This window comes from Choristoneura fumiferana, chromosome 10, assembly GCF_025370935.1.
Source record: "Choristoneura fumiferana chromosome 10, NRCan_CFum_1, whole genome shotgun sequence".
NCBI classification, from domain to species: domain Eukaryota; kingdom Metazoa; phylum Arthropoda; class Insecta; order Lepidoptera; family Tortricidae; genus Choristoneura; species Choristoneura fumiferana.
In genome coordinates, this window is record NC_133481.1 from 9854472 (window position 1) to 9881975 (window position 27504).

General features: G+C 35.6%; 2 protein-coding genes across 6 annotated transcripts in view; one reads left to right on the forward strand and one right to left on the reverse strand.

Annotated features, from left to right (window-relative positions):
• Positions 1-496: 496 nt before the first annotated feature.
• tank (EI24 domain-containing protein tank) lies at positions 497-13177 on the reverse strand. The gene is made up of 7 exons (XM_074093437.1): positions 12927-13177; positions 12687-12844; positions 11328-11583; positions 8417-8536; positions 7480-7703; positions 5518-5589; positions 497-4607 (listed from the first exon to the last, which is right to left on the reverse strand). Exons 1-7 carry the CDS (start codon positions 12939-12941, stop codon positions 4505-4507), a joined length of 948 nt encoding a protein of 315 aa, XP_073949538.1. The 5' UTR covers positions 12942-13177; the 3' UTR covers positions 497-4504.
• A 1768-nt stretch (positions 13178-14945) lies between these two features.
• The window catches only part of LOC141432061 (ATP-binding cassette subfamily G member 4), a 33590-nt gene continuing 21031 nt past the window's right edge, over positions 14946-27504 (forward strand). Inside the window, exons 1-2 of one of the 5 annotated variants that reach the window (XM_074093443.1) lie at positions 14946-15090; positions 21870-21997. In XM_074093443.1, coding sequence (XP_073949544.1) covers positions 15059-15090; positions 21870-21997 — 160 coding nt within the window. In that variant the 5' untranslated portion in view covers positions 14946-15058. Of the gene's footprint in view, positions 15091-16039; positions 16179-21681; positions 21998-27504 lie in introns of those variants that run through there. The other 4 variants (XM_074093440.1, XM_074093441.1, XM_074093438.1 and 1 more) reach the window with 4 other exon arrangements.

Genomic DNA, 27504 nt, shown 5'->3' on the forward strand with positions numbered 1-27504 from the left:
AAAAAACATGTTTACTTACAAAAATCTGCAATTTTTTGAAAAATGTCGCGGACAGATTAGTGTCGGTAAAAAAGTTGATTGACCCTTTTACGGATTCATCACAACGTGATGCGCGATGCGCGTGAATCTTGTTGCGTCGTAGGTTTTTGACCCAGTTGTCCTCTGCTGAGTTGCAGTCCATGTTTACGGCACGTGAACAATATTCTTTAGAAATGTGTAGTGTCATCAAAAAAATAAAAAGTAAAAGTGGTGTACTGAATGAAACATTACATATTTCACAATGAAATGTGAAAACTAATATAAGCTGTTTCATAATTTTAAGACTTATTTATGTAATACGTATTTATGTAAATGCACGGATATTATCAAAACAGTTGCACTTTAGAAATATCGCAATGTTTCACTGTGTACCTAAGTTTCATTGTTGGACACATGACCCTACACCTAGAATCGACAAAATCAATTCGGAAGTCGGGAATCAAATAAAAAGCACAAATATCTTCAATCAGTCCCAGTTTAATAAGTTATGTCAAGTATAAATTCAACATTCACAATTTTAGACGTAATTCTAAATGAGAATGATCACAATATATAAAAACTATAATTAAATCTTAATAATTACAACGCGATGTATAACAATAAAAACGTAATATATAATATCCTGGCACCTTTACGATAGGGACATGAAAAAACGAGGATAACGTTTTTAAATGTAGTATTTTTAGATTATCATAATTAGAAATCGGAACTTTTAGGGTTTACTATAAAAACAAGCGTATGGATGCCGCGCCTGCGGTGGACCTTTTGAATTTTCTGTCTGTAAAACAACAGATTTAATTTCGTGAGAAAATAATGGGGTTTTGCTTTTTGGGAATATAGTAGAAATGGAGCAGCAGGAAGTCTACAGAAAACGGTAACACTTCGAAAAAAAGTTTGGGAACATCTGCTCTAGTGGCTGAACTGAACAAATTTATGCGGGATAGAAATTTGAGACTGACGCATTTTAGACTAGCAGGGCAGAACCGCAGACGCTGCTCACACTGAAGCTCAAACTACGCTGACGTTGCGTAGATCACCGGTTCTCAAACTTTTTGGGCAACGTAGCCCTATAGGGAAACTAAATATTTGTCGGAGCCCTCAAATAGCCCAAAACATCTAATGTAGGTATTGGGAGAGATTATTGTACTGTACAACCTTAGGGTACATTACGAGTATTTATTTTAATTATGATCAGTATTTTTGGAGCACTCTTTGAGAATGGCGTAGATGGCGTGTACTATTTCAAAATAGCAAAAAGTACACGCCGCCGTTTTGGTGTAAGCACCGCGTAAGTGTAGGTATATTAGGCTTCAGTATGGTCAAGCCTTTGTAGTAGTGCTCCCTCTTGATTCACATAAATATAAATCTATCCTATTAACTTAAATAGCCTATTAATAAGAGTCAGATGTATATCCCATAAAAAATACGAAATACTCGTGACTTCAGGATTTAGTCTACTTTGAAACTTCAAAATTATCCGATACTTGGTCAAAAGCTGTGAGCGTATTTACACCACAAATTCATAATCATAACTATAACTATGCATTTATTACAGGGTTACACAGCGAATATTTACGAAAAAAGTACCTACCTATTTTGCATCAGAGTCATAGGTAGCTATAGTAAGATATTATTGTCATGGCAAAGAAATATTTTATACTATTTAAATTCTTCAGAGGAGGTATTGTATGTATACAAAAAAAAAACAGGAATAAATAAGATAAACAGTGTTGTGTCCATTTTGTAAATCTTAGGAGGCAATTTTAAGAGCTTAACTACTTCATTAACCGTCTTCTAAAAAAAGGAGTTTATCAATTAGCAATTCGGGTTTTTAGGGTTCCGTAGCCAAAATGGCAAAAACGGAACTCTTATAGTTTCGCCATGTCTGTCTGTCTGTCCGTCCGCGGCTTTGCTCAGGGACTATCAATGCTAGAAAGCTGTAATGTTACACAAATATATATGTTAACTATGCCGACAAAATGGTACAATTAAAAATAAAAAAATAATTTTTTTTAGAGATAGACGGAAAGTGGGGATGATTTTTTTCGCATGCAACCTTGTAGTGTGGGGTATCGTTGGATAGGTCTTTTAAAACCATTAGAGGGTTGCTAAAACGATTTTTCGATTGAGTGATTTGTTTGCAAAATGTTCAACTTTAAAATCGAGCGTCCGCCCCTCTCGAAAATCTAAACCTGTGGGTGGAATAATTTTAAAAATTCAGGATGGTAGTAAGTATTCAAACTTACAAGGAAAACTATAACGGTTAAGTTTTCTTGAGAATTATTAGTAGTTTAAGAGTAAATAGCAGCCTAAGGTATAAAATATACCTAAACTTGGAATATTTCGTACAAAATACGAATCCTTAAAAAAATTACTTAATTTTTTCGTGATGACTACGGAACCTTATTTCGGGCGTGTCCGACACGCTCTTGTCCGTTTTTTTTTTAATAGTAATAGTAGTTTTCATCACTTTTCTGTCATACGGTGAAGGATGAGGGTAGAACGATATGGTGATTGTATAGTTATTGTTGCATAAATATGTAGGGGAAAGTGTTGTGCCTAAGGGCGCTAATATCAGTGGACACCAGGACGCAACGAATTAACGTATCCATTACCACTGTTTGATGTACAGTCAAGGGCAAATATATCGACACGGCCAAAAAGTGCATTAAGTCGTGTATACATATTTTTGCAACTTTGACCGTGTCAATATATTTGCCCTTGACTGTACAGCAGCACTGACTTGTAAAAATACTTAACGGATACGATTGATTCCTTGCGTTCTGGTTTTTATTTTTCTGTGAACAATGGTGTCCACAGATAAAACCACTCATAAGTAGACCCCGCTATCGGAGGTGCAATTTGGTAGCTGTCAAGTCTTAGGGATGGCTAAGGAATACTTTAAAATACTAACTAAATGTCGATAAATTTTCTTTACCATAATGATAGTAAGACTTTAATTAAACTTGTTCATTTTGTAAAACAGGAATAATTACAAAATTAATATGAATTAAAAAATTCAATTGACAAAAATAACTTCAATTACTTAAACCCAATATATCTTAGCTCTTTTCATTTTTAGAAATATGTCTCGTAATATATTACTAAATTTTAAAATTATAGTAATTTATTACATTAAAAATATTTTATTACTATATTTTTAATAAAAAAAATTAGTAAGTAATAATATTACGAGACGTATTTCTAAAAATGATGTTAATACATTATTCATTTTGTAATTACTTTGTCCTGTTTTACAAAATAAACATGTTTAATTAAACAATTAGACTGTCATTATCTCATTATTACGATAAAGAAAAATTATGGACATTTTGTTAGTATTTAAAAATATTTTTTACCCATCCTTAAGACTTGACAGCTACCAAATTGCACCTCAGGTAGCAGGGTCTAATCATGTCATTTCACTCTCCTCCATATTTATGCAGCAATGTTTAAGAAAAATAATGTTTATACATATAATTGGTAGACCGTAAAAAGTCTAGCCAGTAATCAATCTAATCAGTAATCTTGGATGTAATGATGTTACCTACTCCAGCCCCTGTTTAGACTGCATCCATCCCAGCCTATATACGTCCCACTGCTGGGCACAGGCCTCCTCTCGGAACAAGAGAGCTTGGGCCGTAGTTCCCACGCGGGCCCAGTGCGGATTGGGAACTTCACACGCACAATTGAATTGCTTAGCAGGTTTGTGCAGGTTTCCTCACGATGTTTTCCTTCACCGCTAAGCTCGTGGTAAATTACAAATGTAATTCCGCACATGAATTTCGAAAAACTCAGTGGTGCGAGCCGGGGTTTGAATCCACGACCCTCTGCTTGAGAGGCGATAGGTCAAACCACTAGGCCACCACCGCTAACTTTGAACTAATAATCTAAAATCAAAACGTTTTTTTCTGTAATTAGGCCGCAAAAGGCTCTTTTGAAATGCAGTATAGTATTTTAAACGAGCGAGCAGTAAGCTGTTCAAATTACCATTCAATGTAGACTTGCTGAATCTTTGATAAACGATGGACCTCATTATAGTTGTCATTTACTATTATCATACAGTGATGCGATGCACTTTACAATCTACAAGTGGTTTTCTATAGGATGGCTAGTAAACAATAAGACTAGGTGTTTTATGAATTTAGATAGCGTGACACGAAGCATAACCCTGTAGCGCCGATCAATTACATAATATACATATTATATATCACCCAAAACAATTACAAATTTTGGCCAATCCTTGGCACCCTTTCCCTTGTTTTTCTTGCACTCACTAACGTTTATACACTAATACAAAAGCCTTTACTAAGATTCAACTATCTCAGGTTGAAAGTTCAAGCAATGCGTGATTGCGTAACATTGAGGTGATATCAATTTAACCTTTTGGCAGTTTAAAGTTCGGTTGATTCACTTGCCGCTCTCGAAAAGGTTGTCAAATGGCTAAATTTTATGTGGTCAAGGATCACCTACTCCTTTGCGTGACTGCCTCCGCGCCGTGTCGAACGAAACGGAACATTCCGTTTGAAATTGCCACAACAGGCGAGAAGAGGCGTAGTGGGTATTCACTGAAATTAAAAAAACATGTTTTAAAACAAAATGCACAGAGAGGAACATAGAATTTTCAAAGTCTATATAAACAATAAAATAAGCGGATTACAATGTATTGTACGACTATTCAATGGTGTGCCTGAAGTTCCCAATCCACGGTGGACCAGTATGAGAATCACAGCAAAAGCCCTCTCAGTCTAAGAGGCTGTGTCAAGCAGTCAACAGTACGAGTATATAGGCCGGAGATGTAGTTATTATGCTATAGTAGTGTAGCAAAAGCATTCATTAAAATATACAAAGGGCGCCAAGAATTTATAGGAGTCAAAAAGTTTCCCTGTCACGAAATTGACAAGAAATCAGTTTTGTCAAAAAATTATTAACACTAAGGACAAGATCATAAAGCATAAACTGCATAAAACATCCAAAATTTCTTGGATGCAAAATTTTGTGAGGAAAAAATCGTAATTTCGTAACTACATCGAACCTTTCTTTTGGATCCAACAACAAAGATAATCTGACTTTTTATCACCTTTACTACAATATTTTGTATATATTTAAACACAATATTACTAATTTTTTTGTATTGAAATAGCGTCAGGAAATATATATTTTATACAAATAAATATATATATTTAATATATATATTTTTTTAACCTGTCCTCTCCCAGAGGCACAAATTTGTGCCCAAATTCCTTTGATCCTGTTATCCTGGGAGATGACAGATTATAAGTGGACAACTGAAATTTTTAAAATGGACAACTTTTTGAGAAATAGTCATAGAAGTCATTGTATTCGAAGGAACTTATCAAATTAAATGACACTTAATTGGACGAAACGTATTTTTAATTGGTTAAATCATCATTTCCAAATTTTAGGTAGTAACTGACGACTTGTGATAGGCATTAAATTCAACTTTAAAAAAAATACCTTCCAATAACAGGTGTTGCTTCGTTGCCACTCAATATGAACACCGGAAAGAAAATTGAGAACACACAGCCACTGAAATAAATAATTTAAGTTAGAAGTTTCTGTAACATAATATTTAAAACAATCATAGCCACCTACATACAACTACAAGTATTATAAACAAATAACTTAAATTTTAGAAGTAATCTTCGTCTATTCATTAAAAATAGCAGCAACGTATATTGGGATGCACCAAAAAAAATAACTTATAGTTTTTATTTTATTATTGGAAAGAATAGGATATTTTAAGATACCATTTTCATTGATTTTGAATTTGGATGAGTATTTAATTTTTTATATTTTTTTTACGAAATACGCTGGATGACGTCACAGTGAGACAGCCACGTTCCATTGCCTAGAAAAATTCAGGTCGTACATAACATAATCTGTGGCATTACAATTTGACAATAATTCAAGCACGGCTTAGGGTCCTAAATGAACCATGACAAATAGTTTTATTTATTTCTCTTCTTTTAGCTTCGATTATTCCTATGTTTGTTTAATGGTGTGATAGTAAATAGATATTTTTTATTAAAATCTGATATTTAAATTATTTTGTATTTACTTGTAACGTAGCAATTTAATAATTTAATTTGTAAAAATACATTGGGAATACTCCTATACATTTCGGACTTTACGATAAATGACAACTGTTTAAAGGCGGGTGCGCATCATGTGATTAAAGTTCCATCTTTGTCACTCTTTGCTGTTATAAGCATGACAGCAACATTTCAAACTGTCAGTTTGCTTAAGAGTGTAGACCTGCTTTATAACCGCCTTTATGACGGGACACTGCAGGGGTCGAATGAGGGTCATTACTTAAATTTTGTTTATTTAATTCAGTTTATCACATTTTTTTAATTTGATTTCTGAAAACGCTTCACAAAGCCTATTTCTCCAAACGGTTTTCGATTTATTATATGTTGTCAAAAATTGGGACATCCCAATTGTACTTACGTAGGTACTATGTCTGATAAAAATCCGGAGATCTATAAAGTTATTGGGATTAATACTTAATTTGCTTAAAATAGAATCGACACATTTTCACCTAACATCGCAGTTACTCAGTGGTTATTTTTAGCTAACAAACTTCTTCACGCTTTCATAATTTTATTTATAGTCGCCACATACATTTAAAACAGTTTATCTTTTCGTTCATACAGTAAATGTCCATATGAAAAGATAATGTGGATTCCAAGGTTAGATAATTATAGACCTTTGTTACGATTATTGAGATAATTTAAAAGTAGTGGAGACAAATGTGTTTATGTAAAACACTAATAATTACAATTATTATAATGTTTGGCTGCCATAAGCACGATTGAATTTTGCAATGCATCCTTACAGAAACCAAGGCCACATTAAATGGTAGGAATAAGTGACTCAGAACCTTTGTTAGTTAACTCATGCTACCTAGTCTAAATATTCATTAATATAACATTCGTTTCACGCACATATTCCAATGAATTTGCGTGCTACAATCAATATGAGTTTGCAGTAAACTTCGTAGAATTATTATCATCAGAGCGAAGGCATAAAACACATGGCATATTTAAACACTAAGCATAACGTGTATGGAATAATAATGCTGTGACGAAACTGAGTCTCTAAATTAGTGAGTTAGGTAGTAGGTATAGGTGGTTGTAGATTGTCTTTAAAAGCCCGTGTCTGTACTACGAAAGTTATAGGATATTTTGGGATTACTTTACACCAGCGGTTCCCGATCTTTTTCAGTTTGCAGCGCACTTACAGGCTTAGTAGTATAAGGCGCCCTTACTCTAGTGGAAATAGGGTACAATAGTTAGCAATGACGTAACGCAGTAACAACTTGGTTTCCAACAGATTGCCTAAGTGCCTGCGACGCACCATTTGTAAACTAGACTAACTTATAAGTTTCTACATTGATCTAAAGAATTCAGTTACCTTATTATGTACGACTGAGGTATCTGCGTCAGCACAGCCAAAGGCAGCCCGAAGCCAAGGAAGTAAGGCCAATTTGTCTCTATGAAGGTTAGCCTTTTGTGGAGTTCCCAGCCCATGTTGAACCATTTGTACTCAAACGAGTAGAGCGAGTATAGTAGACACATGTGGACTAAGCAGAGGAGTTCCCCAATGTATGTTATGGGCAACATACTGACTAGCATACTCTGTTGAAAAAAGGAATATTAAGTAAATAGAATGTCAATGAAAAAGGATCTTGTGTTTGAGTAACTATGACTGAAAAAAAAAAACCGGCCTAGTGCGAGTTGAACTCGCGTGGAGAGGGTTCCGCACAATGTCAAAGTCAAATGCGTTTTGAAAAAAAAAATACAAAATATAGTTCATTGCTTGTAGATTACAGGAAAAACATAAAATAATTCAATCAATTTAAAATAATGTAAGTATGTACATACGTATGTATACAGTAAGGTTTGAAAAACTTTTTTTTTATTTCCTATATGTTTTCCCTATATGGTACCCCGAAAATGACCTTTTATTTAAAAAAATATTTATTTATTTCATACATCTGTGTTTGTTTGGGTCATAGGCTTACACCATCCTACTAAAATTCACCTGATTTGGTCCAGTAGATTCGGAACAAATTGGCTGTGACAGACGGATAAACAGACAGACGCACGAGTGATCCTATAAGGGTTCCGTTTTTTGTACGGAACCCTAAAAAATAAATAAAAAATAAAGCCATAGAGTATTTACCATTCCTGCTTTATGCAACTAACTTTGAGTTAGAACACCATCTTTCAAAATCAGCAATAATGTCAAAAGACAACAGATTTTTAACTACAATAGTTTACTGAGCTTTTATGAATACACAATTTGCCACAACGGGTAACAAAGGGCTTTAGAAAAAAAGTTTCGTTACCTGCACTAAAAATAAAGCTTGCACCAGTAAGCTGAACAGGGAGTCAGCGATAATTTTGCTGACGCTTGACATGAACTGAGGCCGGCCGCGCCGGTGTCTGTACGCTGAATCTGCTATATCCTGCACATGATTGGTTAATCTGAATAATTTTTCATATGGTTTTTCAGGGACGAGTGAGAGAACGGCGCGATAGATGCTGTGATTTTTAACAAACATTACTTTTTATTAATCTAATGTAGCAAACAAGAAATAGTGAGCGACCTCATGGATGGAGTACATATTATGAATGAATAGTACATTGTTGTAGAGGCTGAAAAGTAAGCAATGGATGAATGAATTACTTCGATAATACGAGTTTATCTATTGCACTTTTGGCCGAGACTAACCATGTATTTTTCAAGACTACTATGAGGAAATAAAATTATTTTATCACTACAAAACAAACAATAACAATCAAAAGACTGCGTTGCTTCGATTTTTTATTTTTTTCGTTACTTTTTTTTTAAAACGAGGTCGTTCTTAATGGCCTGTACCCAAAACCACATTTAAAAAATAAAAACTGCATTAACCCTTTATAAGGCCCCATTTATTGGAACATACTATACAGACTCAGAAGCAGCTATCGAATACATACCTAGCAAAGGATGTTTTTAAAGCTAGTAGTATTTTCAATAATTACAATGAATATTGTAACTTATTACTAAAAGAATAAGGTATAATTTCCAAATCAATGCATGTGGTCGCTGAATCGTCTCTGCCTTGTGCCTTATAAAGGGTTAAGGTCTCCGCTCACTATGCAGCCTGGCTGCGGCAGCAAGTCGAACATAACGAGGATGTACGTATGGGAGCCCGCGCACTAGGCAGCCTGGCTGTTCGCAAGTGCAGTGCAGTGCGCGACAGGCCTAAAATATTGCGGCGTTTTTTCATACTTAAAAAATTAAAGCATTTGTGCATATTATGCGTTTAAGAATAATAAGAAACACCATAAAAGTCATAAATGACGCATTTCATTGGTCTATTCAATGCACATGCAGCAGGAGAGAGAGTTTTGATTGGTTCAATTTTATTGTCGTTTCGGAAGGCCAAGAAAATTATTCTGAAATATATTCCAAAAAGTCGTATCTTACTATGAAATCCATATTTAGATAAGACCTGTTACCGTAACGTGCTATATTGTTGTCGTGTTTGCGAGCCATAAATGAGCACAGCCACAGTAAAAGAGGACAAGTAGGCTCACTACGAGCAAATGTACATCGCGCGGTTTAAATATGTGCGCGCCGGTTGGCGCCGGTACGCACGCACTGATAATTTAAGGAGGATTAAGTTTTCTTTAGTCAAGGCTGCTTCGGTTTTAGCTCGTTTGTCTTGCGTCTTGCGCTCGCTTCGCGAGATGATCACCTTTTACGTTCGCGTACTCGTACTTACGTATTTTTACCCGTAAACGGAACCCTTATAGTTTCGCCGTGTCTGTCTGTCTGTCCGTCCGCGGCTTTGCTCAGGGACTATCAATGCTAGAAAGCTGTAATTTTGCACGAATATACCTATATGTAAACTATGCCGATAAAATGGTACAATAAAAAATGAAGCCGATTACGATAACGATTGACGAAAAGAGTGTATGAGGCGAGTGTGAATGAAAGTGTTGGAAGGAGTAGACCTAGGCATGAGACCAAATCAGGGAGGTCTTGAAAAAAGGCCAGGTGAAGAGTACCCTAAACCGAAGAGCATGTATGAAGGGACTTTGACTTTGAAGGATCGTAGCAAGTGGAATGAAGTGATCTCTGCCTACCCCTACGGGAAAGAGGCGTGATTATTTATATGTATGTATGTGCATAAAAAATAAAAATAATATTTTTTTAGAGTAGGTAAGTAGGTACCTCCCATACACGTAAAGCGGGGGTGATTTTTATTCCTATCCAACCTTGTAGTGTGGGGTATCATATGTAATTTTGGATAAGTCTTTTAAAACCATTGCGTTGCTAAAACGATTTTGCGATGCAGTAACGTGTTTGCAAAATATTCAACTTTAAAGTGTAAATTTTCATTAAAATCGAGCGTCTGCCCTCTAATCTAAACCGGTGGGTGGAAAAATTTGAAAAAAATCAGGATGGTAGTAAGTATATCAAAGTTATAAGGAAAACTATAACGTTTAAGTTTTCTTGAGAATTATTAGTTGTTTAAGAGTAACGCTCACGGGTTGCTAATCATTTTTTGTCAAAACTCGCGATGCTCTCCCACACATGCAATTTTACAACTAATGAAAAAAACACAATGTTTGTACACATGCACACAAATCGAAATCCTAAACACAACAGTAATTTCCATTCACACTGTAAAAAACTTCTTGTCTGGACATGGCATTTGTACGTCACACATAGACAATAACGTAAAAGCAGAGGGCTTAGGCCTTGGGTCATATCGATAAGAATGTCGAGCATTCAATCGTTAGAATTTTTAATAGAAAATACGGTTTGTAAATACATAAATGTGATTGCTATATGCTATTTTTAGGTTTTAAATGTGTTTACAGTTTCTCTAATGAAAACTGATACTGGGATTTCTCAGAGATTTAAATGTCTCACAGGCTTCGGTGGCTCGGCCACTTGCTGCGAATGGGGGAGGATCGAGGGTCAAGAATGCGTATTTGGGACGGCCAACTGATTATTATTATGAAGTGTTAATTTTTACAACTTAATTTACAGAACTGATTTCGAAATTGTTATTTATAGAAGCTTTTTTTCTTCCAGCTTTTTAGTTTAACTTCATTGTTTAGAACTTTATTGTTGTTTGTGAAAGACTGCTTAGTTTAGTACCTGGACAAAAACTAAAGTTTTTTTGGGAGTGCAAGGATCCCTTGATAAAAAAAATTGTTAACGGTCTCAGGATAATTTATACTATATATTTAACTTACCTGAAACCATAAGCTATTGACTAGCTTGCTCAACAGGAAAAGTGGCAGCACCCATATCATCCTAAAAGTCATGGACAGGAATGGCTGCATCCATCCCCACACATTGTGAGCGACACCAGGGTTGTGGCCGAACACAATGGTGACTAAGTACTTCACCGATGGCAGTAAAACATATTCAAACACTAATATACTGAGTAGGAATATGAAGCCATTTAATATGCATGACTGCAATACCCTTGTAAGTACTTTGGACTCCCTGAAAGACAGGAAAGTTAATTGTTAACAAAAGAAGTTCTGTAAATGACTTTTGCGGGAACTACGTCCCAATAATTTTCATATGCTTTGGCCCAGATCAGTCCAAAATTTAAGGCTATATTTTTCTTAATCTGCGTTATTGATATTATTTGAAACAAAGGAGGCTAGAATGCAGGTTTTTTTTCATTCCACATTCAAAAGATTACGTCCTCTACAAAACATATCTATTGTAATAAATCAAGTTTATTTATGTCCTTATACATTATACTAGGTTTGTACTAAACAAACACATGACATTCACTACAAATCCTAGATCAGTTGTTGCTGCAGTAGTTCCCAGACTATTCCAGAAGTAATAATAATATTATTATTTACCATTTCTATTAATAATTAAAATCTTTACATGTTTAAAATAAACATTACATGAATGATCAAATAGCATTTATCATTCAGAGATCAATGTCCTTGTGAGAAAATGGCTTTGAATTTGGAAAGCTTTAATCTATGGAGCACCAGGGTGACAAATCCACTTTAGGAAATACTATCTTAAAGAATCTACAGACTAGTAATTTTAACTGGTGATACCAGCCCTCTGTGTCATGAAAACTACAACAAGAGCTTCAAATCAACATTTAACTATTAACATTCTCAAGCAAAAAAGTGACGATTAAATACATAAAATTGTAGCACTTGTAATGTTTGTGATGGGACCTATCAGTATTTATTCATTTAAATTCTGTGCAACTTAACAGTAAGCACTCATTTGCATAAGCGCTTAGGTGCATTGTATTAGTCATTATCATTAATAAATATCATGTTTCAGTAATTACAGTACTTATACCCAAAATTATAGAAATTACAGTAATAATGGAGGCTAAAGGTTAGAGTCCACTGATTATTAATTTCATGTGTGTATTATCTACAGTAGATTACTGAACAAAAACAGATAATAATTTTTTAAATCTATATTAATAGCCTAGTAAAATTCAACTGCCTCTGAAATACAGATTTACAGTTTCAGGAATTGGAATAGGGCATGCTACAAATTCCTTGTTCTCTGCGTTGCTTTATGTATTAATGTATATATAAAAAATAATAACTTACTGCTGAATTTTGGGCGCCTTCTGTTTTTGTTTACTATCAGTATCTTTATGGGGCGACCGACTGAGGGCCCGCTCATTGATCTCCTTATCCAAATACAGGAGCACAGTCACCCCTCTCAGGCTGTCTATAAAACCTTTTATCAGCGATATCGAAAAATTCTGAAACAATAAAATGCAATCAAAGTATGTCAACACAAAGAACAGTGTTAACGTTACATTTTTAACTAAGTATGTGACTTACCGTTACGCTTTCCATGTTGTACGTGTTTTTTTTAGACTTATCTATTACTTCATTGTAGTAAGATAGTGAACAAACGAACTGCAGTGCTGTACTGTACTGTTGTACCTTGTATTTTTCACATCATTGAATTTTGTTTGACGTAATTTATTCGTATTTTGCACGACATGGTTGTGGTATTTTTATTTTCCGGGTGACACTTTCCCGGCCCGAATAACACCGACATGGAAATACCGGCCCTGATTTTTGTGTACTCGTCCATAGAAACTGAGGAGGTTCTATGGGCGCTTACACGAAAAACAGGGTCGGTATTTCTATTCCAGTATTATCCGGGCCGGGAAAGAGTGTCACCCTATTTACCTACCTGGAAAAAGTTACCAGTTTTTGTACATTAAAAACTTCTAAATACAGTTCGTAAATTGACATGTAGTTTGCCATTTACATTTTTACGAAATTTACGAGACTCGAAACTCGAAGTTCGTGTCGTGCGGTTTCGTAGTAGTCCTGCAGTGCCAGTTGGTTATATAGCCGAGTTACTAAGCTTACCTTTTAATTGTTCCACGTTTCCCAGGCTTATTGAAGCAAATTTATATCGAGTAGGAAATAGTAAGAATTACACTGTTGACATGACACCTCTTCTCGCAGTCGTTTTGATTTCGATATACCCTGGTTGTCCTACGCCTACTACAGGTCAATGTTGTTCATGATATTATGTCCATCTAGCTTACGTTTACCGCAATAAGTATGTAGCTTTATTGTAGATCCATGTTCTGCCTAGATTTAATAGCTTTACTCATTACTTTTATAACGATGTGTTTATTTATACATCTGTTTAAATATATTTAGTTTGGGACTAGGTCAATTGGTGTCAATTGTCCCATGATATTTATTTATTTACTATTATATGCTTAATTGCTAATTATTAAAATTGCTATTTTTTCCATTTAATCTCCCACAAGTAGTTACTTAATTTATAATTTTTCATATCATACTTTACACATTTCACATTTATCAGATATATACATTATATAAGGTATTGTATGCGATATATAAATAAATAAAATAAATTATGAATTATAAATGAGTATCAAAACTACCTAACGTACTTTGTTTCTTGTGTGGCAACATTTAAATTTTTTGAATGGCTATGCTTTCAGAAAGCTAAAGGAGTTTGTGTCACACAGAAAAAATATTTTTCATTCTATTAGCATTTTGATGAAAGAAAATTCTCAAGATAACATTAGTGCTGTGCCAAATTCACATGGTCATGAATTAATTATTCATGCCATGACATGACTTGAGTAAGAGGCCTCAACGATTACGTTGTAGCTAGAGTCAGCATCAAAAGTAGCGGATTACTTTTTTACTCTGTCGCATTGACACATTAGCAATCTCGCATGGCGTTTAGTACGTGGCTGTAAAACGAGAAAGAACGAAAGTGTGCAGCTACTTTTGACGCTAACTGTACTTCTCAGATTTTGTTCCAGCGCAATAAGTATATATACACTGAGAATATTGCATCGTTGTCCTCTAAACAGACTGACTTGGTAACCGCATTGCGATCATCATTTGATAAGCATAAGCCATCAAAGTTGCAGACGTTATTCTATTTGCATCGCTGAGCTGCAGGGCTACTACGAAATTCGAAACTCGAAGTTCGTATCGTTCGTATTGTACCGCCCCTCTCGCTCTCGTATTAAATAGTATAAGTGTCAGAGGAACCGCACGACACGAACTTCAAGTTTCTTTCTGACGTCGTGTACCCAGTCAACACAGACTAATAAGAGATCAGTCAGTAGTAAACTGTATTAAAGTGAATAAGTGCGTTTTACGACCCAGATGTTAAGTTTTCGTAAGAATTGAATGAATTTTGCAGAATCATATCCCTACGACATTAATTAGTCATAAAAAATTAGTGCAGCATTTCAGTAACATTATGAACTAAAACTTCTTACCTTTCCCATAGGGACATTAAAAAAAAAATATATGTCGGACTGTCGAACGGATGTCATTTATCTGTCATATCACCATAATTTTGCGTGATTTTCGTTTTGTTGTTTTGAAAGTATCAATAAGTAAATATTTGACCAGAGATTTAAAGCTAAAAAAACCGCATAGTAAATGAGTATTTAAAAATGGATAATGTGTTTATCCTGAATAATCTGCAGTAAGTAAGTTTTATAAATAGTCATGATTGTTAAAGAATTTGCATCATAACGTGTCGTTGCAGTCTGACTGACCTCTTTATTTTGTTTAGATAAAGAATTTGCGTTTCTGCGTTTTGCGAACTACAATTCCAGCAAATACCTACTTGATAGTTAATATCACACTACGCGTTATTTGTTGATGCGCTGTCAGTTATTAAACTAAATAACTATTTTAACTTCAATTTAATGACGCCACCAAGTTATTTTAGATACTTATAACGTGAATTGGCATTCCTGTTTGTGCAAGAATGAAAGTTGCCTCCGTTGTATAGCTAGTTTTGGTTATAGCCTGCATGTGTTTATTTTACTTACTTATGTACGTATTTGTCAGTGGAAAATTCTGACAAATAGTAGTAGCAAAGTCTATTAAGGGGCTCTTTCGCCATCTATTGATTATTGTTAACTGACGGTTAAATGTGATGCCGTCTCTGTCTATTCAAACAAAACAACTAGCAACACACAATCAATGGATGGTGAAACAGCCCCTAAATCTCAAATACAGACAGTACCAAATAAAAGGAAGCGACCATGGTGCTCAAATTTATCTGATCCCACTCTAAAACCACAACGTTTGTGTTTGAGCAACTAAATTACAAAAAAAATACTTTATATTTGATCCTGACTGATCATGTGCTTGAGTGTCATAATTTTTCAGCTAAGTATAAATGAAAACTCCTTAATGTTTTTAGTCTGTTTGTCTATGTTAGAGCATAACCATAGAGGATAGGCAGCGCTAGTGCCCCTGCCCAAAATGCCTTGCTGTTGAAGGTGTAACATAGGGATGCATAAACTTATTAGGACCAGGGGGCACTTCGACAGATTATGAGCTAAAGGCGTGCTGCAGCAAATGAAAAAACAACTGAAATTATCATAATTTCGCTATGTTTTCGCTGTTGCTATTAGGTCGCACGCGGGCCACACAGACATCTATGGCGGGCAGCTGTCTGTGCATGTGCATCCCTGGTGTAACACAATTAGCATTGCTGCTACTGGCGCAGCTACCTACCCTGGAATTGCACACCAATGACCATCATCATCATAAATTACAGTATATTGTTGATCATAGGTCTCTACCAAACCAAGCCCCTATCAAACCTTAGGTTTTACTATAAAATATTTTATTTTTTATCTATTATTTTAATAAGGCTTAAGTACACCAAATGTGACTATGTCAGCCTCATGGGAAGCCACAGAAAACTACACTGGCCCGCCCAGAGATGGAGTCTTATAACATTATTAAATCAGTTTTCAAACTGACTACCTATGGACTTTTGTAGGTTATTTCTACAACCTCAATTTTAAATTTGAGCTTTTTACATATACCGTAACCATTTATATCTGTAAATTATTGCCTGAAGAATTGTAAATGTTTTATTCAAATACCTAGTTAAATTTACATTTAATTTTAATGGTGAAGTTGATGATGGTGTCCTGTTGATTGTCAGCAAAAACATAAGTCACATAATAGATTTCCATGTGTCACAGTTCTAATTGAGGAAACTCATTCTTAATTAATCACCATGGGTTTCAAGTGTCCCAGCTTCCTACTCAATTTTTTTTTATTTTTATTAGGCTATTCTCAAACATAATCTCCTCAATGTCTTCAACCTCACTCATAATATTTCCTTAAAAAGCATGGAAAGATAAAAATATATACAATATTTAGCGTTTACCCGCGGCTTCGCTCGCGTAAATCATTAGCAGGGGTCGGACAAAAAGTGCGGATGACGTAAAAATGACGTTATCTTGCAGACAAGATGATGATTTTATTTAAACTTCCATGTGACATGTAGTAACAAAGTACATTAATGAAGTAACAAAATAATCGTAAATAAATCAATGGGATTCAGTGAATAAAATAAATTTCAGATTGTTTAATAAAGATGTTGATAAATGTTGTGATAATTGTTTATGAAAATCAAAAATACTATAAAGGATGATTTCAAATAGTATTATGGTATGGTTTGACGTCATCGGCACTTTTTGTCCGACCCCTGATCATTAGATACAGCAGTTGAATTGAAATTCCGGGATTAAAATAAATAAATTAAATTCTCATGGGAATCCCCTAAAATTACATTGTGGTTTTCATTGACGTTATATTATAACAACCATGCCAAATTTCATAACTCTAAGCCCAACGGTTATTACTTCGAGATTTTATCCCTATCCCGAGAAAATATCAGGATAAAAAGTAGCCTATGTGTTATTCCAGACATCCAGCAACCTACATACCAAATTTCATGACTCTAAGCCTAGCGGTTGTTATTTCAAGATTTTATCCCTATCCCGTGGGAATATCGGAATAAAAAGTATCCTTTGTTTTAATCCAAGTAATAAACTTACTTTTTGCCAAATTTCATCCAAATCCGTCCAGCCGTTTCAGCGTGAAGAAGTAACAAACATACTCATTCTTTGACCTTGGGAATCGCGAAAAACTTGAGAAAATATGATATTGGGTGTGTACATTTTGTATATTAAGCAAAATAAAAACACAAGTTTGAATTTCGAACCAAAAACGAGCGATCTATGCCAGTGTTGCCATTCAGGGAAACAGAAATCTATTCATTATACTGCATTGCAGTCTGTAAAGCTCTTTACCCATTCATTGCCGCGCGACAGATTACGCTGGGCTTTAAAGGAGGCTTAAAGTCATGAAATTTGGTTTGTAGATAGCTGGATGTCTGAAATAGGCTACTTTTATTCCAATATTCTCAAGGGATAGTTGTTCTTAACACAACACCTCAATGAAGATATAAATTTAGGGATTTCCCACAGGAATTTTGTAAAATCCCGGAATTTCTATTGTAATTACTACATCGAATAGTTTACGCGTGCGAAGACGTGGGTAAACTGTACTTTATTAGTACATTGTGTCTTAAGGGCGGTAAATAAGGAATTACGAACGAGAGTCTATTAGAAGCCCGAAGTCGAAAACTGAGGGCTTTAATGAGTTGATATTCGTAATTATAGTACCGCCCGTGCGACATACAATGTTTTTCATCACATTTGCAAGTAAAATTTTATATTTGTAAAAGAAAAAATATAATTCTTCCAAATATTGGCGATACCTTAGGCTGTGCTCTTGGCAACATCGCCCTCAACCTCCCTCGGCATGCGCCGCAACGTGCGTGTGCATGTGGTGGTCCATGTAGTCCTGCAGCAGCGCGCGCAGCACCATCAGTACGGGCCCGGACTCATTTACCGACTTTGGGCTTCATGGCAAGAAAATTTGTACGCGCAATGACTCATTTACCGACCACGGGTTTCATGACAAGCACATTAAGGTCGAGGGTTTTATTTGGGGGATTTTTCATCACACTTGCTCGTACCTAAACAGTGTCGTAACATGCAGGCTACCTTGGTTGCAACCCCCCCAATAAAACCCTCGACCTTAATGTGCTTGTCATGAAACATGAAACCCGTGGTCGGTAAATGAGTCATTGCGCGTACAAATTTTCTTTTCATGAAGCCCAAGGTCGGTAAATGAGTCCGTGCCCGTACTGAAGCGTGCGCGCGCTGCTGCGCATGGTGCAGCAGCAGGACTACAAGCACACGCGGCTCAGGCACATGCTGAGGGAGGGGGAGGGCGGCGCTGCCAAGAGCGCAGCCTAAGGTATCGCCAATATTTGGAACAATTATATTTATTCTTTTAGAAATATAAAATTATACTCGCAAATGTGATGAAAAACATTGTATGTCGCACGGGCGGTACTAGAATTACGAACATCGACTCATCAAAGCCCTCAGTCTTCGACTTCGGGCTTCTAATAGACTCTCGTTCGTAATTCCTTATTTACCGCCCTTAAGACACAATGTACTAAAGTAGGATTACTTTTTAATTTATCCTTAATCAGTCAAAAGAAAAAGTTTTATATTTGGTTCAATTTTTTGTTTAAACGCAAATTACTTGTCTGACTAGTACTAGTACTTATGAGGCGATAATGAGGAAAATACGCAAGAAAACAAAATTGCAACATGCCTTGAAACTGAAGTAGAATTGGGCAGGTCATGTAGCTAGATACCAGGATAATAGATTGACATTACAAAAAACAGAGTGGCTTGGTCCTGCTGGAAAAAGACAAAGAGGACGGCAAAAGAAAAGATGGGTTGATGAAATTCTAAAAACAGCTGGAAATAACTGGATGAGCACTGCTGAAAACAAACAAAAACACACATGCGGCGACACATGCTGAGTGGACTCCTCTTAGAGACCACAGTCAACACTGTAATAGGGATTAACATATTTACCTACTATTATATTAAGTAATTTCTGTAAAAATGTTGTTGCATTGTGTGTTTCTAATAAATCTTTCATTCATTCATTCATTCATTCAAAAAAGTGGAAAAGATGGAGGAGGCTTTTACCCAATAGGGGCCATAATAGTAAACTACTTATCGTTAAAATAATTATATATAAACTTATTGTACTGTATGGATGGATACATAAAGCTTTAATAATAATGAGGAAAATCGAGAGCGGTATTTTTCTTTTACTTTATGTTATAGTCCTTTGTGCCAAACCTTGTCCAACGCCTACTGAAACTCCAAAACGATCGCTGCTCAGATTAACTTTCATCTTCGAAAAATCCCTTCTTAGTGCACCTCCATGATCATCGTGAAATATAAGTATCTGCCAAATTTCAAGTCACTCTATTTTATAGGTAGAGGTGCATGCTAGTAAATAGGCAAGACAGGCAATACGGACATAAAAGAAAACAAGGAATAAAACGAAAATGTTATTTGTGTAAATTTATTGCTCATGGCAAGGCCGTAACCGCAAATCAACCAGTTATTGTTGCAACAACCTATAATGCTTATATATTTGTTTGAATAATAAACTTAAATCGCATGCAGCATGTTTGATTTTTCCAGTACACAATTAATTTAGATACATTGTTGTGAAATTATCATCATACAAACAAACCACGAAACTCTTGGGACTCATTATTTTGCTCTAAAACATTTAGTTTAGGTAGGACCATTCCACAGAGTCAGTTTATTTCTTTGTTGATTTTAGTTCTCCCAGCAACACTGTTCTGTTCTGTTCGAAGGGGTCATGGGAGACAACCTCAAAAATAACATCGAATAGACAAAGTGGGTCCCATTTTCAAAATAGTCAAACCGTTAAACCTCAACAAGTCAGTAGTCATGGTCATGGTAAGCCGGCAGTTTGTCCCTCTTGGGTGTTACGATTCTGCACCGTATCACACGAGGTCCGGCGTGAGTCAGTGATCCCACGATTCTGCACCGTATCACACGAGGTCCGGCGTGAGTCAGTGATCCCTTCTCGGTCCACTCCTTTTACTATCATGACGTTATGACGTTAAAATAATAGTGGAAATCAGAGACCCACAGGATTGTCAGGACATGCAACGCAACTTAGATGTCGTCCATCGATGGAGTGTTGCAAATCGTCTGTGCCTGAATGCATCGAAGTATTTTGTTCTGAGCTTTACTCGGTCGAAGCGGCCAATATTGACGAGTGATGTTTCATCCAGGACTAACTTTCCACGATCACATACGCTGCTATCTGGTTGGAGAGCGAGGTCAAAAACGTTTTCTGCGGTTTCTTTATCAAAAAGGTCATGGATATTATCCGTTTCTGTACCCCACCGCCTATGTTAACTAACAAATGCTTTGTCCCTTTCTAACAAATACAAATGTCGAAGGACAAACGAATTTTAGCGGCATTTTAACTAAAATAGGTTTGATTGTCGTTTATGAATAAGGGGGTTAGGTCATAATGCTCTTAAAGTACTGTTGTTATTTTTACACTTCTTATTATTATTGCTATTACATATTATATTACAATATATATTACGTCATATTGTAATTTAATTTTCAATTATTTTTCTTTTTGTATTTTTGATTATTATTATTCTTACTACTATTATTATTATTTTATTTTAATTTTTTTGTTTGACATTGGCATGGTGTTTTAAATGTGGAAAAATTATAGTGATTTGGGGTTGGGGTTTCATTCACCTGAAATGTTACACTTTTTTTTAATGCTTTATATTAATGAACTAAAAGAATTTCTTTGTTCACCCGCGACTTTTATGATAGCTAAGTTTATGCAAAATATAATTAAGGTCGCGGGTGAGCAAAGAAATTCTTTTACTTCATTGATATGGACCTCCGCCTAATCCAATAAATTATTGCTTATTTATTAAATAAATGATCTCTTACCATCAGGAGACCCACTTGCTCGTTTGCCATCCAGTCAATAAAAAAAAAAATAGATATTGGTTCAAATAATTGCTAGGTAGACCAAAAAAGTTTTTCGCTTTTAAAAACTTAACGTTGTGTTCGGAAAATGAGTAGGTATTTGTTAAGGAAATAATGAATGATTAATAAATAAATTATAATTTTCAAACTTGCACCCACACCAATGGAAAAAGTATTTTTTTTGTGATAATTATTTACTTCAGAAACTGAAGATGTTTTTTGTCATGTTTTTTTTTTTTTCAACAACGAAGCGCAAAGTTCAAAACTCGTATAATCACTTCTACGTCACACAGTTGCTTTGTCCGCTAGTGACACCCATTCAGTCAGTGCTCGCTCGGTCGCGATAGAGGCCGCACGCCTCCAAAGATCACAAAATCATTATTCTTTGCCTTTGTCACGTAGGCATGCGTTAAAATTTATACAGTTTTCTACAGTGAATCAACATGAAACTGGATAAAGAGTCGTGTGTGGCCGGGCCGATGGAAACTGTACCCATTATCTCTGACAGGAAGGGAAGCTTGAAGGTGACCATCACTCCGCCACAGCACAAGACCCTCACGCATTTGCCGAAGAGACCTCCAGTGGACTTGGCGTTCGAAGATCTCACATACAAGGTCCAGGAAGGAAGGAAAAGTAGTAAGTAATCGCTTACCTAATTTACAGCGAAATTAAAGACAAATAAACACGACATTATGTTGTTGACAATAAAGCATTGATTAAGTTTTTTGATAAAAGACACTACAGGAACATTTCGAAAACAAATACCTAGTGTATATAGCCCAGAGTAAAAAGTTTAACGAAGTTGATAAAAGTAGAGCAAAGGGGTAAATTAATGTCATTAGGTGGTATTCATTGCTCCGATTTTCCTTGTCCAGTACACATTTGTATCTACTTATCTGTCCTCAGGGCCAACTGGTAGCAGGACAGTAAAGTCAATTAAAAGACGCTTCGTTTTGTTTAAATCGTCGGATTGTTTGTAAGATTTGACGTCAGCTAATTCGAATGGAACTGTCCATTAACTCTTCAAACTTATTCACCATGATGTAATACCTAATTTGTGTTATCACAAATACTTAGAGAACTGTTAAATATGCCTTTAACACATGTCAGTTCGTAGGAAATTATAATTGTATTTATTTGAGAAAACAGGATGTTAATTAAACATATGATTTCGGTTGGTATGTCTAGGCCGTGTTTAAGGTTTTTATGGGAAGGTCAAATACTTAAGTCTTGCTTGTGCAGATCTTGAAAACGTAGGTACCTGCTTGTCTAGAGTTCAGTTCATACCAGTCAGAGATTACCTTGATGTAACATTGATAGCATTTACCAGGCTATAAAACGAGTGATATTAAAAAAAATAATGGTTGCCATCATTTATTTCCCCATCACGGTTCAACGTACTCACTTTATGCAACCGCTGTTTTGGTAAAAATTAAGATAATCGCGTTACTGCGGTGGGAGTCTACACAACAGTTCGGTTTGATAAACCTTTTCGAGGTTTCGTCGGTCTCAACAGAGTGAGTTAACGGCATTAAAGTAGCGGGGAACTTGCGGCTTTATACGTGTAGTGTATCTCAAAAAAGTATTAGACCAATGCTATAATGAGATTATTTAACATCTGGTGATACCTATACGTTTATGAATTATGCAGCATACATGTACTAGCTGTTATATATTTAGATCTGGCAATGTTCATGGTTATTCCAAAAACTACACCGTGATCTCCATTTACGTTGCATGAATTAATGAACAGGCGTACAGACCTACATTCCGTCCGATCCCGTGTTGATGATAATATGTATTTACCTATATCCGACATCCCAAATTTAATCCAAATATATCCAGCCGTTTTAGCATAAAAAGTAATAAACGCTCAAACTCACGGACTATTAAAGTCAAAGTCAAAATATCTTTATTCAATTTAGGCTATAACAAGCACTTATGAATGTCAAAAAAAAATCTACCATCGGTTCGGAAAAACCTCTGTTTCACATTTACATAGTGGGATTTTATTTTTGGATTGTCAACAACAATGGACGATACAGTCAATGAGTCAAGTGGCAGATGAAATACACCGCTATATACGAGTAGCATGCCTAAAATTCTATTTGCAACTATGCAGTCTTAATAAAGTTACGTGGCACACCTAAATTAGTCCATATATATAAGCATTCATCCATACATAACATGCTATTTTTGATTCGGCTTGACTTCTGTTCTATTGTCAGGTGTCCACTTTCTGGAAAGACAGAGAAAAGTCAGGGAAGCTCAAAGTGGTCAGGGAAATTTGCTAGAAATCCAAAAAGTCAGGGAAAAAACTCGTGATTTCCCAAAACTTAGCTCAATATTTTGACACCAGTCATTACAGTTCTGGGCGATGTATTGAAGTGGCACCATAAAAACAGTCAACGAAAAAGTGAGCACGTTCGGTGTGCAGTGAATTCCCATTATCGGGTCTAGCTCAGTATCCCGGGCAATAAAAAAAATCGTATAAGAGTCATATAACCTGCTTTGAAATGTTCATGATTGGTCAGGAAAACTTAGAAATGTGGTCAGGGAAAGTCAGGGAACAGTCGGGGTTTTTTTTAGAATTTGTAGTGGACACTCTGATTGTCAACAAGAGCGAACACAAAACATACCAATGACAAATAGGAAAAACTACAACACTGGCGCCGGGCGCCGGCACACCTAATTAAGAATGGCTACGTGCAACTATGTAGTTCATTGGTAGTAGGAGCAGTGCTAAATTAGTTCACTTATTAAATACCTGATAATGATTGTCTTAACGACGTTGATATAATTACTTTAGTTCTTGATTTTTTCTTAGTACAGAAGTCGAGTGCCTATTTAAATCTCTAAGTTTTGTTTGATCAATCTTGTGATGTTCGTTGGTCGTTTGGTTATTTATATTCGTTACACGGCAAAGTTTTACTCAACAACTGCTTAATATTAATTACATTGGTGTCTACTCAATCGAACTTATTTAATTCGCAAAATAGTTATTCTCATATACGTATAGGTGTTTTATAATTTAGCCGGAATATCACAATAGATTCTAAATGTTTGGGTTAGCTTGGTTAACACCCCCGTAAAGGTTTTTTTTTTTTATTTGTCTTTGGCACCGTACACTTGGAATACCGACCAATGTATGGATAGGTTTTTTGATAATGTATGGTATATTTGGCAAACACAATAAAGAAATCCTGAAAAGTGTTTACAGGGCTAGAGTCAAACTTGCCCAATCATCTGCTGAAATATACAATAATTTTAAATAAGTATATGATAGTTTAATAAAATAAAGGCTGCGCTGCTGCGTGTAATCCTATGTTTAAGTTATTCTTTACCTACTAAAATCATTATATTACGATAGTACTTTCTAAGTAGCGGTTTATAAAGTACCTACATATATTTAGAGAAATATCGATTGGGAAAGTTAATTTTGCAAAAGTCAAGAGTCTTAAAACAAATACCTATAACGCAATACACGACTTACAAGACCAAGACTAGTTTGAGAGGTGTTTAATTTGTAGAAACAGCAAAAAAACATAGAAAACAATTCCTCTTGAAGACATTAGTCTAATCTAAGGAAACCTAAACCACATGCATTGCAAAGCAAACAAAGTAGACGTGAATGGTGAAAACGAATTACTGTTGCAAGGTGGGGGCTTTTGTTATGGAAGTACTATTAATATTATAAACTAGAGAGTACCCGTGGCTTCGCACGCAAACTATTCGATCTGATACAATTGAAATTCCGGGATTTTATAAAATTCCCCTGGGAATTCCCAAAATCTATATCGTGGTCTTCATTGAGGTTGCGTTAAGAAAGAACAACTGTCCAAAATTTCAAGACTCTAAACCCAGCGGTTGGAATTTCAAGATTTTATCCCTATCCTGTGGGAATATCGGGCTAAAAAGTAGTCTATGTGTTATTCCAGACGTACAGCTATCGACATACCAAATTTCGTCCAAATCCGTCATACCAAAGTTCATGACTAAGCCCAGAGGTTTTTATTTCGCGATTTTATCCCTATCCTGGGGTAATATCGGGATAAAAAGTAACCTTTGTGTTATTCCAGATGTCCAGCTATCGACATACCGCCGTTTTAGAGCGAAGGAGTACAAAAACACGCACACGCACACACACACACACATACATCTATTAACTTAATAGTGTCTTAAGTCTGATTCAGATTCCACTTTTTTTACTTTCCTTAATCATGCGGTATTCGTTAGTGGTTGAAGTTGATTAACGAGTAGATTTTTGATATTCATAAATATCTTAGTAACTTAAAGTTTCTGCTATTTATATCTATTGTTCGTCTTCATTTTCTTTTGTCCGGTTTTCTTCTTTCTTATTGCTTTGCTTGTTTAAAAGAATATTATATCTGCATCCTTTTCAAAGAGTACATACATTAACTATCTTATCTCGGATATCTACAATGAATCTAGGTATTTAGTTACAAGGGAACGCCTGATAATAACAGGCTATAGTTGCTATAGAAAGGAAGCGTATTTTTTTATCTGCGAATTAATAATATAATCCCTCCTACCCGATGAGTGCAGTGGGCCTATATGTATTTCTTCGTCACCTATTTAGCAACATCATGTTCTTTTTATTTAAATCATATTTTTTAACCTTGCCGTCTTTTACATATATGCTTTTGTTTCACGCCTTAGCAATCTCGGCCCGGCCAGTTAAACGTATCGGTCATGCGGGCTGCGTCTATATACTTACCAATTGTTTTTAATAGCCAAGGAAATTCTCAATGATGCGCCTACGCAACCGGCTTCTTTCCGCTGTAATCGGCCTAGTGAGACCGGCTCGGTAGTGGTACTGAGATGTTACAATACAACTACAATCGTAGCGTAAAGCAAATTGTGATTCTACGATTGATGGAATAAACAACCGATGCTGACAAAGGTACGGAAAGATCAATAAAAACAGTCAATATACCATATGCGAATAGGTGTCAATTACATCCACGCATACGATATTTTGTAAGTATAACGACTTGCTTGTCTGTGTCTGTATGTATTTGTTAACACACAGGTAGGATAGGTATTGACTTTCTTACTTATCAGCACCAGGTGCAATAACTTTTCGAGTTATGTTATGCATTATTATTTCATTTATATGTACTATTTGTAACTGCATATCTAATTGCGAAAACGCATCTGGATGGACATAATCAGCGGGGTCATGCCATGACATGACGCTGGTAATCTGTTGTTTTGTACAGTAATTATACAAGCGGAATCTTGTCGAGTTGTGTGCGAAGGTTACGAAGGTACTTCCGCATAAATAGAAAAATGGAATAGTTGATGTGATCATAGTGTCTATTTTAAAGCCTATTGAAAGTGTTTATACAAAGATACGGAATACACATAAATACACTAATTTTCGTTAATCTTTAATATCTTTTAAAGCCACCGTTCTATGGCGTGTCTTTCAGAATACTCGTATTATTAGGTAAAACTTTCGAACCGAATCGAATAATAGTTATATCATGTAATTGTTATAAATGGAGCGATACCTTACCTTAAAAATTTATACTTTGATTATTTTATGTAGGTACCTACAGCCTTACTACTTACGTACTTTAATATTTTTTGTCTAACACCTGTCGATTGATAGATAAAGTTTTTTATGTTAAGGACAATAAACATTAAATTCGACTCCCTTACGGTGCATGAGGTGCATCATCCATATCTTTAAACCTCAGAATCATTGTGTCGATTGCATCGTTAGCAGGCATGTAATTATAATCACGAATTAGTAGCTAAAAGATCAATTGCTGTTTTACTTATTACTACGAGTACGAAACGGTAAACCTCAATGTAATAAATTTCAATTTACAAATTTAACTCACGTGTAAGTAACATTTTTTTTTTTTTTTATTCAACTGGATGGCAAACGAGCAAGTGGGTCTCCTGATGGTAAGAGATCACCACCGCCCATAAACAACTGCAACACCAGGGGTATTGCAGATGCGTTGCCAACCTAGAGGCCGAAGATGGGATACCTCAAGTGCCAGTAATTTCACCGGCTGTCTTACTCTCCACGCCGAAACACAACAGTGCAAGCACTGCTGCTTCACGGCAGGATTAGCGAGCAAGATGGTGGTAGCAATCCGGACGGA

Coding starts and splice junctions, on each gene's coding strand:
- tank (XM_074093437.1), bottom strand. Junction 5,590..7,479: donor CCTCAGTCGTACATAATAAG/GTAACTGAATTC, acceptor TATTTATTTCAG/TGGCTGTGTGTTCTCAATTT. Junction 4,608..5,517: donor GCAACACCTGTTATTGGAAG/GTATTTTTTTTA, acceptor TTTTAATTTCAG/TGAATACCCACTACGCCTCT.